This window comes from Orycteropus afer, unplaced genomic scaffold, assembly GCF_000298275.1.
Source record: "Orycteropus afer afer isolate SDZICR_OR568_19922 unplaced genomic scaffold, OryAfe1.0 scaffold00171, whole genome shotgun sequence".
Taxonomy (NCBI): Eukaryota; Metazoa; Chordata; class Mammalia; order Tubulidentata; family Orycteropodidae; genus Orycteropus; species Orycteropus afer.
In genome coordinates, this window is record NW_006921758.1 from 3,669,435 (window position 1) to 3,684,892 (window position 15,458).

Genomic DNA, 15,458 nt, shown 5'->3' on the forward strand with positions numbered 1-15,458 from the left:
AGGCAGCGAAGGGCGAAGGAGCATCGCTCAGAAGGGACGCCGCGGCTGAATGTCTAGGAGAGAGAGTCAAGCCTCTCCCCGGACCCACGCCGAGGGTGACCGTGATGCTGCAGAACCGGCAGGAGCGACTTGCCGCCGCCGCTCTCCGGGCTTTCAGGCACCCCAGCGCCCGCCTTCTGCTGGGGAAGCAACCATGGCCATAGCTCGTGACTTGTCCCCCAGTCACTTCGCCTGCAAAGAAATCCTTGAAAAAGTTGCATTTTAAAAATCCTTGTGCTGATCTTTGGGGCCGTGGGGACCGAAGAAGCGTGAGTGCGTGTGCAAGCAGGAAAGCGGAAGGTGTGTGTGCATGGGGGGTCGTCGGTGGGGGGACCCTCCGCTGCTACTTTGCCAAGTATTGTGCTGAGGCTCTGGCCCCCGTCTCTCCCCGGCACCCTGGGGCTGAGATGAGCCCTTGTGGGCTGATACGGCTACAGACTTCCAGAGGGGCCATGGCTATACTGGCGTGGAAGTTCCCGCGGACCCGGCTGCCTGTGGGAGCCAGTGCCCTCTGCGTCGTGGTTGTCTGTTGGCTCTACATCTTCCCGGTCTACCGGCTGCCCAACGAGAAGGAAATAGTGCAGGGAGTGCTGCAACAGGGCACGGCGTGGAGGAGGAACCAGACGGCGGCCAGAGTCTTCAGGTACCTCTGTTCTCCTTGTCTCTCCCCTGTCGCGTCCTTTCCTCCTCAGTGCGCAGAGGACAGGGAGGCGTCCCTTCCACCCAATCCTTCTTGTCTAACCCTCTTTCCCAACCATTCCCTCCCCTCACCTCAGGAGATGTGAAGACTCCTGATTTGCACCTGTAAAGACTGTACGCGTTTCTTTCCAAGCCGGGGTAAAATTAACAATTTGTCGATAACCGGTAGGAAGGAGAACCCAGGATAACTTATTCCTCTGCACGAAATAAGAATTCATTTCTTTGGCTCTGCAGATGTTTGAAGCCACAGAGTACTAAACTGAGGTTAGGTGAACTGTTGGTATCATAAATCAGTAAAGAAAGAGATGTTGGACAAGGCTTGGGCAGTGAAATCACAGCATGGTCATCAAGACGGGACCCCTTGGCTTTGCGCAGTGTACGCAAAACACTTAGCGACATCCTACTAGGAGCCGGGTAGTATGCGTTTGTGTGTGTGTGTGTGTGTGTGTGTGTGTGTGTTGGAATCTCAAAAACTTTCCAGTAACAAATTATCACCCCCATTTTACCGCCCACAAACTGAGTCTTTGGAAACTTAATTTACTTGCCCAAGGTCATGTGTGAAGTGTGAGAACTGGAATTTTCATCACCTAAATTTCCAGAGCTCCCAGCTCTTTTCTTTGGTGTAGACTGTGGATGTCTTCTCCGGGACAATGGGAGATATGCTTTACCGAGGGTCTTGAAATCAGAAAACAAACGAAAAGCAGGTTGGAAATGAGAACCCAGAGGTTCACTCAGAGATTGTAGTTTACCTTCCTTTCTGGGAATTTCCGTTTAAGTATCTAAAAATAAGTCCCTGGCAGCAGGGGTTGTGCAGTTAGATGGAGTGAAGGCAGATATGCTTCCCTTTCTTCTCCACTTCCCTTGGACTGTGGAGAACTGGGGCAACTGGTGCTTCCACAACTGGGAGGTGCCCCTCCTAGCACCTTTATCCCTTACAGCTGAAGATGCCATTGTCACCCCTTTTTGTGATTGTAGTCTGGGTGGGATATGCTTTCCTTTGCTGGGGATAGTATCTTTCTAAGCAGTGTATGGGCTGGTGAGAGCCAGCTTTAACTTTGTCACAGAGGTTTGTTATAAATGTTCAGAAAAGTCTATGTATTTAAAAAAAACTTATTAAACATATGATTTCCTTCCACTTTTCAGGCCTGCTCCTGAAAAGATGGTCAAAGAGATAACAGTTAATTCTTTCTGAAGAAAGGAGCTGAATTCTCTTTTAAACTGGGAGGGAAGGCTTTTCTTTCTTTTAGAATTCCACTATCAGAAACAACTCCACTCCCCTTAGAAGTAAGGGTTAATTTTTCTCATCTTCATAATATTGATTATTGGACTCAAAAGCACCCCGAAGGCATAGCATTAAGCAGTTCTTCTCTAAAGACAGAAAGCACTTTCATTTCAAGTACTATAAGGAAATGAGTTAAGAACTTCCTATTGGTTCACAATGAAAGAGTCCTTTTTTGTGTGTGTGTATAAGAGGAGGAGGAATAATGAAGCACTGTTAGAGAATAGATTTTGTTTTGGAGGACACAATCAAGTGGAAAATGCTTCATATTATGAGAAACACCGGATGATCATTTCTGAGACACATTTGCTCCTTGTTGTCTGTAGCCTTGAATAATCTTTGCTGTGTTTGGCTGTCATTTGGTCTAGACTCTATGTGCAGAGAATTACTTACTAAACTCCATACACTGCAAAAACGTTCTAAACATGTATACCTCAAAGTTAGTTTCTGTAAAACTGTAAGAAGCACCATGGCCTATTGAAAGAAATTTGGGCTTCAGAGTAGAATATGATATTGTAAATTGTGTCACTATTAGGTAAACAGCAGAGTATCTTTGGGAAGTTAGTCTCTTTCTTTGAGTCTTAGCTTCCGTACATCTAAAACAGGGGTAATAACATCTCTCCTGCAAGGTGGTTTTAAGGTTGATGCCTTAAATTGATGCCAGCTGTCTTTTAGCACCTTCTGTACCCAATAAATGGTTGTTATTATGATTATTTTAAATTATGACTTCCTGTGCATGTTCCAACTTAAATAATGACATCTAATCAACCCATGAGAATTGAGACCATTTTACCTGCTGACATTGCAAACCAAAAACAAAAAAACACCAAACTCACTGCATTAGAGTTGATTCGAGTCACAGCGACCCCTCCTTGGGAGCTCTGGTAGCATAGTGGCTAAGACACGTGACTGCTAACCAGAAGGCTGGTGGTTCAAACCTACCAGCCACTCCTCAGAAGGAAGATGGGGCTACTTCCATAGTGATACTGCCTCGGAAACCCAAGGAATGGTCGCTATGAGTTGGGTCCGACTCCATGGCACATTACAACAACAATAACATCTCTATGGAAGTAGATTGTCCAATCTTCCTTCCAGGGAGTGGCTGGCATTGCAGAGAAACATTAGTGGTCCCTCATTATGCACATATATGCCTATGTTAACAAAAAGGAATAAGATGTTGTCAAAGACAATAAAGGTTTAATGGTTAGTTAAGTTAAAAAAATGTTTTGTCCAATCTGCATATTTAATAAAAGCCAGTGTCTTGTAACATATGGGTTGTTAGTAGGTGTGTAGTAGTATGTTTGTCAAATATCAGACAGGTCAGCCAGAAGCAGATATTAAGGAGACATGACTTTGGCATAAAAGGGATCTCTATTTCTCCAGCCTGAAGTATCACAAATGTAAATATGGCACAAATGTAAATATATGTTTGCAAATGTAAACATGGAATTATATGTGGGGATTTATGCACATTTATTAATAAATCATGGAATGGCAATATACAGGTATATATATACATATATATACACATACTTATGTATGTATTTATCTTACTGCCATCGAGTTGATTCTGACTTAGTGACCCCTCAGTGGGTATCTGAGGTGGTAAATCTTTATGGAAGTAGATTGTCCCATCTTCCTTCTGCAGAGCAGCTGGTGGGTTTGAGCCACCAGATTTCTGGTTAGCAGTTAAATGCTTTAGGCACTGTACCACCAGAGCTCCTTATATATATACTTATATATGATACCATATATGAATGTGTGTGTGTGTATATATGTATTGTGATGGCTTGCATGTTGCTGTGATGTTAGAAGCTATGCCACTGGTATTTCAAATACCAGCAGTGTTATCCATGGTGGACAAGTTTCAGTGGAGCTTCCAGACTAAGACAGTCTGAGAAGAAGATCAGAGCCACTCACTTCTGAAAAAAACAAAAATTGGCCACTGAAAACCTTATGAATGGCAGTGAAATGTTGTCTGATATGTTGCTGAAAAACCACGAGTAGCAGTGGAACATTTTCTGATAGAGTACCAGAAGATAAACCCCTCCATTTGGAAGGCACTCAAATACAACTACAGAAGAGCTACCTTCTCAAAATAGAGTTGGCATTAATGATGTGGATGGAACAAAGCTTTCAGGACCTTCCTTTGCTGATGTGGCATAACAAAATAAAAAACACCTGTAAACATCTATTAATAGTTGGAACATGGAATGTACAAAGTATGAATTCAGGAAAATTGGAAATTTTCAAAAATGCAATGGAACGCATAAAGATTGATATCCTAGGCATTAGTGAGCTGAAATGGACTGGTACTGGTCATTTTGAATCTGACAATCATATGGTCTACTATGCCAAGAATGACATATTGAAAAGGAATGACATCACATTCATTGTCAAGGAACATTTCAAGAGCTATCATGAAGTACAGTGCTATCAGTGCTAGGATATACCCATTCACCTACAAGGAAGACCAATTACTACTACTATTATTCAAATTTACTCACCAATCACTAAAGCCAAAGATGAAGCTATTGAAGATTTTTACCAACTTTGGGAGTCTGAAACTGAACAAATATGCAATCAAGATGTATTGATAATTACTGGTGATTGGAATGTGAAAGTTGAAAATGAAGATATATCAGTAGTTGGAAAACATGGCTTTGGTGATAGAAATAATGCCAGAGACCACAAAATAGAATTTTGCAAGACTAACGACTTATTCATTGCAAGCACCTTTTTTAAACAACATAATTGGCAGCTATACACATGGACCTCACCAGATGGAATACACAGGAATCAAATCAACTACATCTGTGGAAAGGGGTGATGGAGAAGCTCAATACCAACAGTCAGAACAAGGCTAGGAGCTGACTGTGGAACACAGCTTCAATTACTCATATACAAGTTCAAGTTGAAGCTGAAGTAAATTAAAACAAGTCCATGAGAGCCAAACTATGACCTTGATTATATCTCTTATGAATTTAGAGAGGACCTGAAGAGTTGACACACTGAACCCAGTGACTGAAAACCAGAGGAGTTGGGAGATCAAGAATATCACACATGAAGAAAGCAAAAGGTCATTAAAAGACAGGAAAGGAAGAAAAGACCAAAATGGATGTCTGAAGAGACTCTGAAATTTGTTCTTGAATGGAGTGGAGAGTAGCTGAGGCTAATGGAAGAAATGATGAAATAAAAGAGCTGGACAGAAGATTTCAAAGGGCAGCTCAAAAAGATAAAGTAAAGTATTATAATGAAATATGCAAAGACCGGGAATTAGAAAACCAAAAGGGAAGAACACGTTTGGCATTTCTCAACCTGAAAGAACTAAGAAAAATTTCAAGCCTCAAGTTGCAATATTTAAGGATTCTTGAACAATGCAGAAGTATCGTAAGAAGATAGAAGGAATACACAGAGTTACTGTACCAAAAAGAATGTGTTGATGTTCAGCCATTTCAGAGGTAGATGTGTGATCAAGAACTGATGGTACTGAAGGAAGAAGTCCAAGCTGCACTGAAGGAATTGGTGGAAAACAAGACTCCAACAAGTGATAGAACACCCATTGAGGCATTTCAACAAGTGGATGCAGTGCTGGAGGTACTCACTCCTTTATGCCAAGAAATTTGGAAGACAGCTATCTGGCCACCAACTAGAAGAAATGTATATTTGTGCCCATTCCAAAGAAAAGTGATCCAACAGCATGTGGAAATTAACAAACAAAATCACTGATGTCACACACAAATGAAATTTTGTTGATGATATTTAAAAAAACATTTGCAGCAGTACATTGACAGGGAACTGCCAGAAATTGAATCAGGATTCAAAAGAAGGTGCAGAACAAGGGATATCATTGCTGATGTCAGGTGGATCTTGACTGAAAGCAGAGAATACTAGAAAGGTGTTTACCTGTGTTTACTATTTACTATGCAAAGGGATTTGACTGCGTGGATCATAACAAATTATGGATAACATTGTGAAGAATAGGAATTCCAAAACACTTAATTGTGCTCATATGGAAACTGTACATAGAACAAGAGGCAGTCGTTCAAAGAGAACTGGAGGATACTAATGGTTTAAAATCAGGAAAGGTGTGTCTAAAGGATGTATCATTTCACCATACTTATTCAATCGGTTGCTGAGCAAATAATCCGAAAAGCTGGACTATATGAAGAAGAATGCAGCATCAGAATTGGATAAGCAGATGACAACCCCGCTTGCTGAGAGTGATCGTGACTTGAAGCACTTACTAATGAAAATCAAAGACTATAGCCTTCAGTATAGATTATACTTCAACATAAAGACAAAAATCTTCACAAATGGACCAACTAGACCAATAGGCCACATCACAATAAAAGAAGAAAGACCAAAGTTGCCAGGGATTTCATTTTACTTGATCCTCAATCAATGCCCATGGAAGCAGCAGTCAAGGAATCAGACAACTTATTGCACTGGGAAAATCTGCTTCAAAAGACCTCTTTGGTGCACCTGCCCCAAGCCATGGTATTTTTGTATGTATGTGCAAGTGGAATAATAAATAAGGAAGGTTGAAGTAGAATTTCTGCCTTTGAATTGTGGTATTGGTGAAGAACACTGAAAACACCATGGGCTTCCAAAAGAATGAACAAATCTGTCTTGGAAGATGTATAGCTGGAATGCTCCTTAGAAGTGAGAATGGTCAGACTTCATCTTATGTACTTTGGTCACGTTGTCAGAAGTGACCAGTCCTTGAGAAGGATATCATGCTTGGCAAAGTAGAGGGTCAGCAAAAATGGGAAGACCCTCAATGATATGGATTGATGGAGTGGCCTGTGAAAATAGGCTGAAGCATAGCAAAGATTGTGAGGATGGTGCAGATGTTTGCTTTTCTTGTACATAGGGCTGCTATGAGTAGGAGCCAACTTGCTGGCACCTATATATTCTACTGTATACACACACACACAGAGTTATATGTAAGTATTAAGTCAATAAAAATGGACTGAAACTTGCTCTTGACTATAGAGTAGCTAAAGGGACTGGAAGAATTGATAAAGTAATAAAGATGAAGATTTCAAAGGGTGGCTCAAGAAGACAGTATGTATTATAATGAAGTGTGCAAAGAACTGGAATTAGAAAACTGAAAGGGAAGAACATGCTGGACATTTCTCAAGCTGAAAGAACCAAAGGAAAATTGTCAGCCTAGAGTTGCAATATTGAAGGATACTGTGGGCAAAATATTGAATGATGAAGGAAGATCAAAAGAAGGTGGAAGGAATATACAGAGTCACTGCACCAAATGAACTACTTGATGTTCAGCCATTTCAGAAGAGAACGTATGATCAAGAACTGATGGTACTGAAGGAATAAATCCAAACTGTACCAAAGGCATTGGTGAAAAACAAGGCTCCAGGAACTGAAAATACCAATTGAGATGTTTCAACAAATGGGTGCAATGCTGGAAGCACTCACTTGTCAATGCCAAGAAGTTTGGAAGACAGCAACCTGACCAACTGACTGGAAGTGATCTGTATTTGTGCCCTTTCCAAAGAAGGGTGATCCACCAGAATATGAAAATTATTCAACAATGTCATATGCAAGTAAAATTTTACTGAAGACAATCCAGAAACAATTGCAACAGTACATTGACAGGGAACTGCCAGAAGTTCAGGTTGGATTCAGAAGGGAACACAAGATGAGGGATATCATTGCTAATGTCAGATGGATCTTGGCTGAAAGCAGAGGACACCAGAAAGATGTTTACCTGTGTTTTATTGACTATGCAAAGGTATAGTCAATAAACACAGAGTTATAGTTATAACACATTTTGGATAACATTGAAAAGAATGGGAATTCCAGAGTACATAATTCTGCTCATGCAGAATCTGTGCATAGACCAATAGAAAGTCTTTCAAACAGAAAAAAGGGATACTGTGTGGTTTAAAATGTATGCTTTAGGGTTGTATCCTTTCACCATATTTATTCAATCTATATGCCAAGCAAATAATCTGAGAAAGTGGGTTATAAGAAAAAGAACATATGGCATGAGGATTGGAGGAAGACTGTGATATACAGATAACACAAACTTGCTTGCTGAAAGTGAAGAGGACTTGAAGTAGTCACTAATAAAGATCAAAAACTACAACCTTCGCTATGGATTACACCTCAACATAAAGTAAACAAAAATCCTCACACCTGGACGAATAGGCAAAATCACAATAAAAGGAGAAAAGACTGTAGTTGTCAGGGAATTCATTTTACTTGAATCCATGATCAATGCCCATGGAAGCAGTAGTTAAGAAATCAGATGACTTATTGAACTGGGTAAATCTTCTTCAAAAGACCTCTTTTGAACACTTCTTTAAAGTGTTCAAAAGCCAAGATGTCACTTTGAGGACTAAGGTGTGCCTGAACTCAAGACATGATATTTTCAGTTGCCTCATATACACATGAAAGATGGACAGTGAGTGAGAAAGATCAAAGAAGAATCAATGCCTTTGGGGGGACCAGGTTTGCTGGTCTGACAGATCCTGGTGGAACCACTGAGACTATGGCCCCTAGCTGCCCTTCAGGTCTGGAATTGAACCCACATCTGTGGCTTCCAGCCAAACAAAAGACAGGCATATGAGTTGAACATTTACTTGAGGTAGACACACTCCTTGGAGAGAACAATCATGGGAGAAAGAAGGGCTGTTTATGCACAAGGAGGCATCTCAGGGGGCAGGAGTGCATGGAGGGATGGACACAGGGAAGAGGTAGCTATCGGGAGAAAGTGGGAGGGGAGCTGTTGCATTGTGGTAAATTGTAGTCAATGTCATGAGACAAAGTGTATGTGAACTGCCATATGGAAAGTGAATTTGCTCTGTAAATTTTCACCCAAATCATGATACCAAAAAAAAAAAAAAAAAAAGAAAGAAAGAGTTGATCCTTTGAACAATGATGTTGACAAAGAGCACTGGATGTACACCATGGACTGCCATGCCAGAAGGTCCAACAAATCTGTCTTGGAAGAAGTACAGTCTGAATGCTTCTTATAAGTGAGCATGGCTAGACTTCATCTTGTGGACTTTGGACATGTTTTCAGAAGGGACCAGTATCTGGAGAAAGACATCATGTTGATAAAGTAGAGGGTCAGCAAAAAAGATGACCCTCAATGAGTTGGACTGACACAGGGCTACATCAATGGGCTCAAACATGGCAACAATTGTGATAATGACACCGATTGGAATAGTACTTCATTCTGTTGTACATAAGGTCACTATTGAGTTGGAACTAACTAGATAGCACCTAACAATGACAATATCACAACAACATATATCATACACACAAATATTTGCAGTCAATCAACCAGTACCTGCTATGTGCCATGTATGTTTTAGGCCCTGAGGGAGAGCAATGAACAGGACAGATAGATTACCTGGCCTGAGGGAGCTTTCCTCCTACTTGGGAGTACTGACAAAAACAATAAATAAAATGATTTAAAGCCTTCCTAAAGGCTGTTTCTCACCATATTAACAAACATCATAATTTGAGATTTTATTTTGCCATTTACTTCCATTTACTTTTGTGATTTTCTTCTCCAAGCTCAGAACTTCCTATGTACTGATTTCTCTGATGAGAACCTTTGCAAACCACACAGGAGAGGGCTGTGAAAAGATTTTTGAACTAAAAAGGAAGTTTTCCAAAAATGAATTGACCATATTACAGAAACTTCCATAGCTCTTCTTGCTTCTGATTGATGGGTCAAGTGTAGGAAGATGTCAAACCAAAGCTGTGTTTGTCTCTCTTATCAGATCTTTACCTATTTCCTTTGTTCCTCAGAAATGAATCTTAGCTCAGAAATTATTATTAGCTCAAGAATAAGGCATTATTCTTGGTACCTGATGTGGTAACAATAACAACAAATTATCAGGTGCTCATTTGTCTGCCTGACACTCTGCTAAGTGCTCTGTATGTATTGTCTTTTTCTGTCCTCATATCAACCTTGTAGAAATGGGTGATTATCCACACTTATAAAGATGAACACACCCTGGTCCCTGCCATCAAGGAATTTACTATGATCTCATGGGAGATACAGATATGTATATAATTAACTATTTGACGTAGGGGCATAAAAGTGTCAAAATAGCAAGGTACAAAGCTTATGAACTTGAGAGTTGTCAGATAGGCCATGGTTGGATTTCTAGCTGTGTCATTTTTAGCTGTGTGATCACTGGTCATTTCAACTCTTAGAGCTTAAGTTTCCCTATTTGTAAAATGGGGTTTGTAAAAATGTTTTACAGGTGAGAATTACATAATACAATACAGAAAGCACCTAGCATGATACCGCTTATTCCTGTTTAATACATGTTATTATAACAACAGAAACATAAGCAAATGGCTGGGGAAGTTCAGAGAAAATGACTTTTACACCAGAAGGAAGGAAATCAGAAAGGGCTTCAGAGAGGAGGCAGGATTTATACAAATCCTTGAAGGATAATAAGAAAAGATATGTTTAAGAGATGAAGGCAGAAGGATAGCCCAGACAGACAGAGCAACCAAGTCCAAGGCAGGATGTTGTGGGAGTACTGGTTTCCTTTACCTGTATTTATTAAGGAATTATTAAGTTATGGCTATGCTGGCCATGTACAAAGGCAGTCTGGGAGATAAATGGAAGCCAGATTACAGTCTCTGAATGTGTTGAAGATGTGGGCCATGAGAAATTGATGAACATTAAATACCTGAGGGTACTGGTACTACTATCAGCAGAGATGTCACATCACTGTTCCCTATGGATTTGGGGATAGAGAAGGACATATCCAAAGTAGTTATGTGTTAGTTATCTAGTACTCCTGCAACAGAAATAACACAAGTAGATGGCTTTAAGAAACAGAAATGTATTTTCTCACAGTTTAGGAGACTAGAAATCTGACTTCAGAGTGCCAGCTCTAGGGGAATGCTTTGTCTCTGGAGGAAGGTCCTTGTCTCTTCAGTTCTGGTTCCTGGTATCTTGGAAATCTCCATGTGTCTAGGCATCTTTCTTACCTATGTCTCCTCTGCTCTCTTGTTTATTCTCTTATATTTCAAGAGATGGAGCTCTAGGGGCATAGTGGGTAAGGTATTTGGCTGCTTACCAGAAGGTCAGCAGTTCAAATCCATCAGCTGCTTTGCAGGAGGAAGATGAGGAAGTTCTACTTCTGTAAAGATTTATAGCCTTAGAAACCCAAGGGGAGTTGCTATGAGTTAGAGTCAACTTGATGGCAGTGGGTTTGGTTTAGTATATCTAAAGAGAGATTGACTCAAGATACACCCTATACAAATCCTGCCTCCCTAATACAACAAAGACAACTCATTCCCAAATGGGATTATAAACAGAGGTATAGAGGTTAGGATGTACAACATATATTTTTTTGGGATATAATTCAATCCATAACATTCTACCCTTTGCCTCCCAAAAACTCATGTCCTTGCTGCATGCAAAGCACCCCATCATATCATCTCCAAAAGTTTAAAATCAACTCTAAGTCCAAAACCTCATCTTCTAAATAAAAATCAAACATGGGTGAGCCTTTAGGCATATTCCATTTGAAAGCAAAATTCCTCTTCACCTGTGAACAAATTATCTGTTTCCAAAGTACAATGGTGAAACAGTCATAAGGTAGACATTTCCATTACAAATGGGAAAAATTGGAGGGAAAGAAGGAATAACAAGCACTAAGTTAGTCCAAAACACAGAAGAACAGATTACTTTGGCTCTAAAGGCTTGAAAACAATCCTCTGTTTTTCCAACCATCTGGACAATGGCCCTGCCCTCTAGACTCTGGGTGTTGGCGGTGTTCTCCTAATTCTTATCTCTGGGCAGAATCCCTACCTTCTAAGACCACTGGTATAGAAACTTTGCCCCTTTGGCGTTGGGAGGCCCTGTTCTCCTAGTCCATCTGAGTGGCGACCCCATCCTTCAGCCTTGGCAGGCCCAGTTCTTCTGCCCCTTGAGCATGGCAGCTCTGCCCCTTCAGCTTTGGATGGTGGCTTCATCCCCTGGCACACCTAATGACAGACCTATACTCTGGAACTGAGTTGGTAAAGAACTCACTCTTGAAACTTAGAAGACTATGGTCTCACACTTTGAAACTGAGAAGGCCCTGCTTCCCATGTTCCTTCCAACAGTTTTGGTCCTTTTCTTTTCTTGGAGGACAACAGATGTCACTCCTTTGGCTTGTTTCCTGCTTGTAGAATTCAAAGAGGCAGACAGTGTTCTTTCCATTCCTTCTTTCTCTGTCCTCTTCAGTCTAAACTGATGGGTTTTCTGCTGTGGTAGATGGTTAGATCCATCAGTCACAGGCTTAATCTCTTTTAGAAAAGATTGTGTAGCCACATCTTTGGTGAAAATTCCAGGACATGTGCCCTTAGTTTGTATAGCAGAATTCTCCAAATCTTTAAGTTCTGTTTTTATCTTGAAGAATTTGTTTTTAAGTCTACCTCTTTCCTTTCACATTTTAGTATAAACAGTGTTCTGGTTACCTAGTGGCGCTCTGACAAAAATATACCACAAATGGGATGGCCTTAACAAATAGCAGTTTATTCTTACAATCTGGAGGCTTTAAGTCCAAGTTCAAAGTGCCAGGATCTAGGGGCTGGGTGAAAGCCCCTCAACCTTGGGGTCCAGCTCTGCCTCCTGCTCCCGGCCCACTGGAGCTTGAGGTGTTTCTTCACTCAGCTGCTGGCTGCTGAGGCTGAGAAGCCCTGACGTTGACAGGTAAAAAGGCACAGTCCTGATGTTACCAAACCACATGGTAGGCCATTAACTTAAGTCCCGTGTAAGTCCCAAGGTCAGCAGAGCATAGCAGGCTGCTGAGCAGTGACAAGGCTACATGCAGGGTCCAAGCATGCCATAGGCTAGAGACCATTTCTATACAGGAAGCAGACCACATCCCAAAGGCAGCTGCTCCTCAGCTGCTGGTGGTAGAGCCCACCATGGAGTTGATTGCCAGTCTCATCATGGGGAATAACTACTACTAGCTGCCCAGCCACTCAACCAGTCCCAGCCAAGTTGACACACAAACATAACTACCACAAACTGCAATAAAAAACAAAAACCATGTTATCTCTTTAAAATCTTGCTTAGAAATATCCTCAGCTAAACATTGAAGTTCATCACTTACAAGTTCTACCATCCACTAAACATTTGAATATAATTTAGACAAGTTCTTTGCCACTGAATAAAAAGCATCACCTTTCCTCCATTACTCAATCACTTGTTCATCATTTTCTTTTGAATCCTCATCAGAAGGACATTTAACATCCACATTTCTAGCAACATTTTGTTGCTGGCACCATATGTATTCTCCAAGATGACACATTCTCTATAGATCTCTTCACTTCCTTCTGAGCCCTCACTAGAATTGCCTTTGGCATCCATAATTCTACCAACAGTCTCTTCAAGGCATTCTAAGCTTTTACTATTAAACCAAACCCAACCCACTGCTGTCGAGTTGATTCCAACTCATAGTGACCCCTCCTTGGGTTTCTGAGGCAGTATCTCTTGGAAGTAGATTGCCCAGTCTTCCTTCTGAGGAGTTGCTGGTGGGTTTGAACTGCCAGCCTTTTGGTTAGCAGTCAAATGCCTTAGGCACTATGCCATCAGAGCTCCTACTATTAGGTACCTTAAAAATCTTCTAGCCTTGGTGGGAGGGAAAGGGAGGGAACGCTGAAACAAAGCAAAAGAAAATGAAACAAAAAAAATGCATGAAAGTGACCCATGTCATTTTAGTTTTGTGTATTTCACTGTACATAAATTATATTTCAATAAAATGTATTAAAAAAACAAACGGAAACTCTTTCAGCCTCTACCCATTACCCAATTCTAAAACTGCTTTCACATTTTAGATATCTTTTAAAGCAGTACCCCTACTCCTGGAACCACATTCTGTCTTAGTTCTCTGGTGCTGCTATAACAGAAATATCACAAGTGAATGGCTTTAACAAACAGAAATGTATTTGCTCTTAGTTTAGGAGGCTTTAAGTCCAAATTCAGACCACCAGCTTTAGGGAAATGCTTCCTCTCTCTTTTCACTCTTCAGGAAGGTCCTTGTCTGTTCAGCTTTTTCATCCTTATTCCTTAGAGATCTCCATGTGTCTTGGTACCTATCTTAACTCCCGTCTCCTCTGCTCAATTGTTTAATCAATTTCATATATCAAAGAAGATTGACTCAAGATATACCCAACACTAATGGTATCTCATTAACATAACAAAGATAACCCATTGTCAAATACCATTAAAATCACAGGTATCCAAACCAAAAAACAAACCCACTGCCATCTAGTTGATTTTGACTACTAGTGACCCCCATTGGGTTTCCAAGGCTGTAAATCTTTACAGAAGTAAATTGCCTCATCTTCCTTCCAAGGAGTAGCAGATGGGTTTGAACTGGCAACCTTTTGGTTAGCCACTAAATGCCTTACCCATTATGCCACCAGAGTACCTAATCACAGGCATAGAGGTTAGGATTTACAACATTTATTTTTTGGGGGACATAATTCAATCCATAACAGTAGTTGATTTGAAAATCCTGTGTACTCACTGGCTGGCAACCATTATTTTAAACAGTTATTTTCCTCTTTCCTTTTCCAAATTCAGAATGAACCACTGTTCTAAGCAGGTCTAGTTTCATGTACCATCTGCCCTTTCCCTATTTCTGAACTCATAGGACATCACAGGATGTCAAAAGTTTCAGGTATCTTCACACCTGCCCTGATGCCAACAGAAGGGCATTAGGGGTGGAGGAGATGAGTGATAGATGCAGCTGTCTATATATACGGGATATAAGTTGGGTGTTTTTAAGTGGATGACTTGTATATTTTACTTTAAAGGTAGTTTAGGAAAAGATGATTTACTATGTTATGGTGCTTAAGAGAATGAGCTTGATTGCAAGTGGGCCATCTAGCTGCAGTGACGGGTCTCTCCTTGTCTAGAGTGAAGAAGAATGAAGAAAACCAAAGATGCATAGAAACAATTACTCCAAGGGAGTAGTAGACCATGTGCTTCTCAACCTATATGACCATGAGACAAGAAGAACTAGATGGTACCTGGCTACCACTGTCCACCACTCAGAAAGGGATCAGTGCAGGAGATCCTGGATAGAGTGGGAGAACAATGTGGAACAAAACTCAAAATCATTACCAAAAAAAGAGACCAGATTTACTGGTCTGATAGAGGCTGGTGAGACCCTTGAGACTATGGCTCCTAGTTAACCTTCTGCTAAAAGGGCAAGGAGGCCACATGTTCTGACCTCCTCTAATCCCACAAGAGGAAGACAGAATCACCATCAAGAGCCTAAGGCCTATTCCTGCAAGGCCAGACATGCTGCCTCCCTCTAGCCCTTTCTCCAACAGTTCCTCCCAAAGCACCCACCACCTCTCTCCTGGGTTCGATAATTCGCTGCAGTGGCCACACAGAACTCACAGATTATAGGGTTTATTAGGGAAGCAC

General features: G+C 40.9%; 1 protein-coding gene across 1 annotated transcript in view; it reads left to right on the plus strand.

The window, feature by feature from the left end:
• The first annotated feature begins 446 nt into the window (after positions 1-446).
• ST8SIA1 (ST8 alpha-N-acetyl-neuraminide alpha-2,8-sialyltransferase 1) overlaps positions 447-15,458 on the plus strand; it is a 209,259-nt gene continuing 194,247 nt past the window's right edge. Inside the window, exon 1 of the mRNA XM_007946778.2 lies at positions 447-682. Coding sequence (XP_007944969.1) covers positions 447-682 — 236 coding nt within the window. The remainder of the gene's footprint in view (positions 683-15,458) is intronic.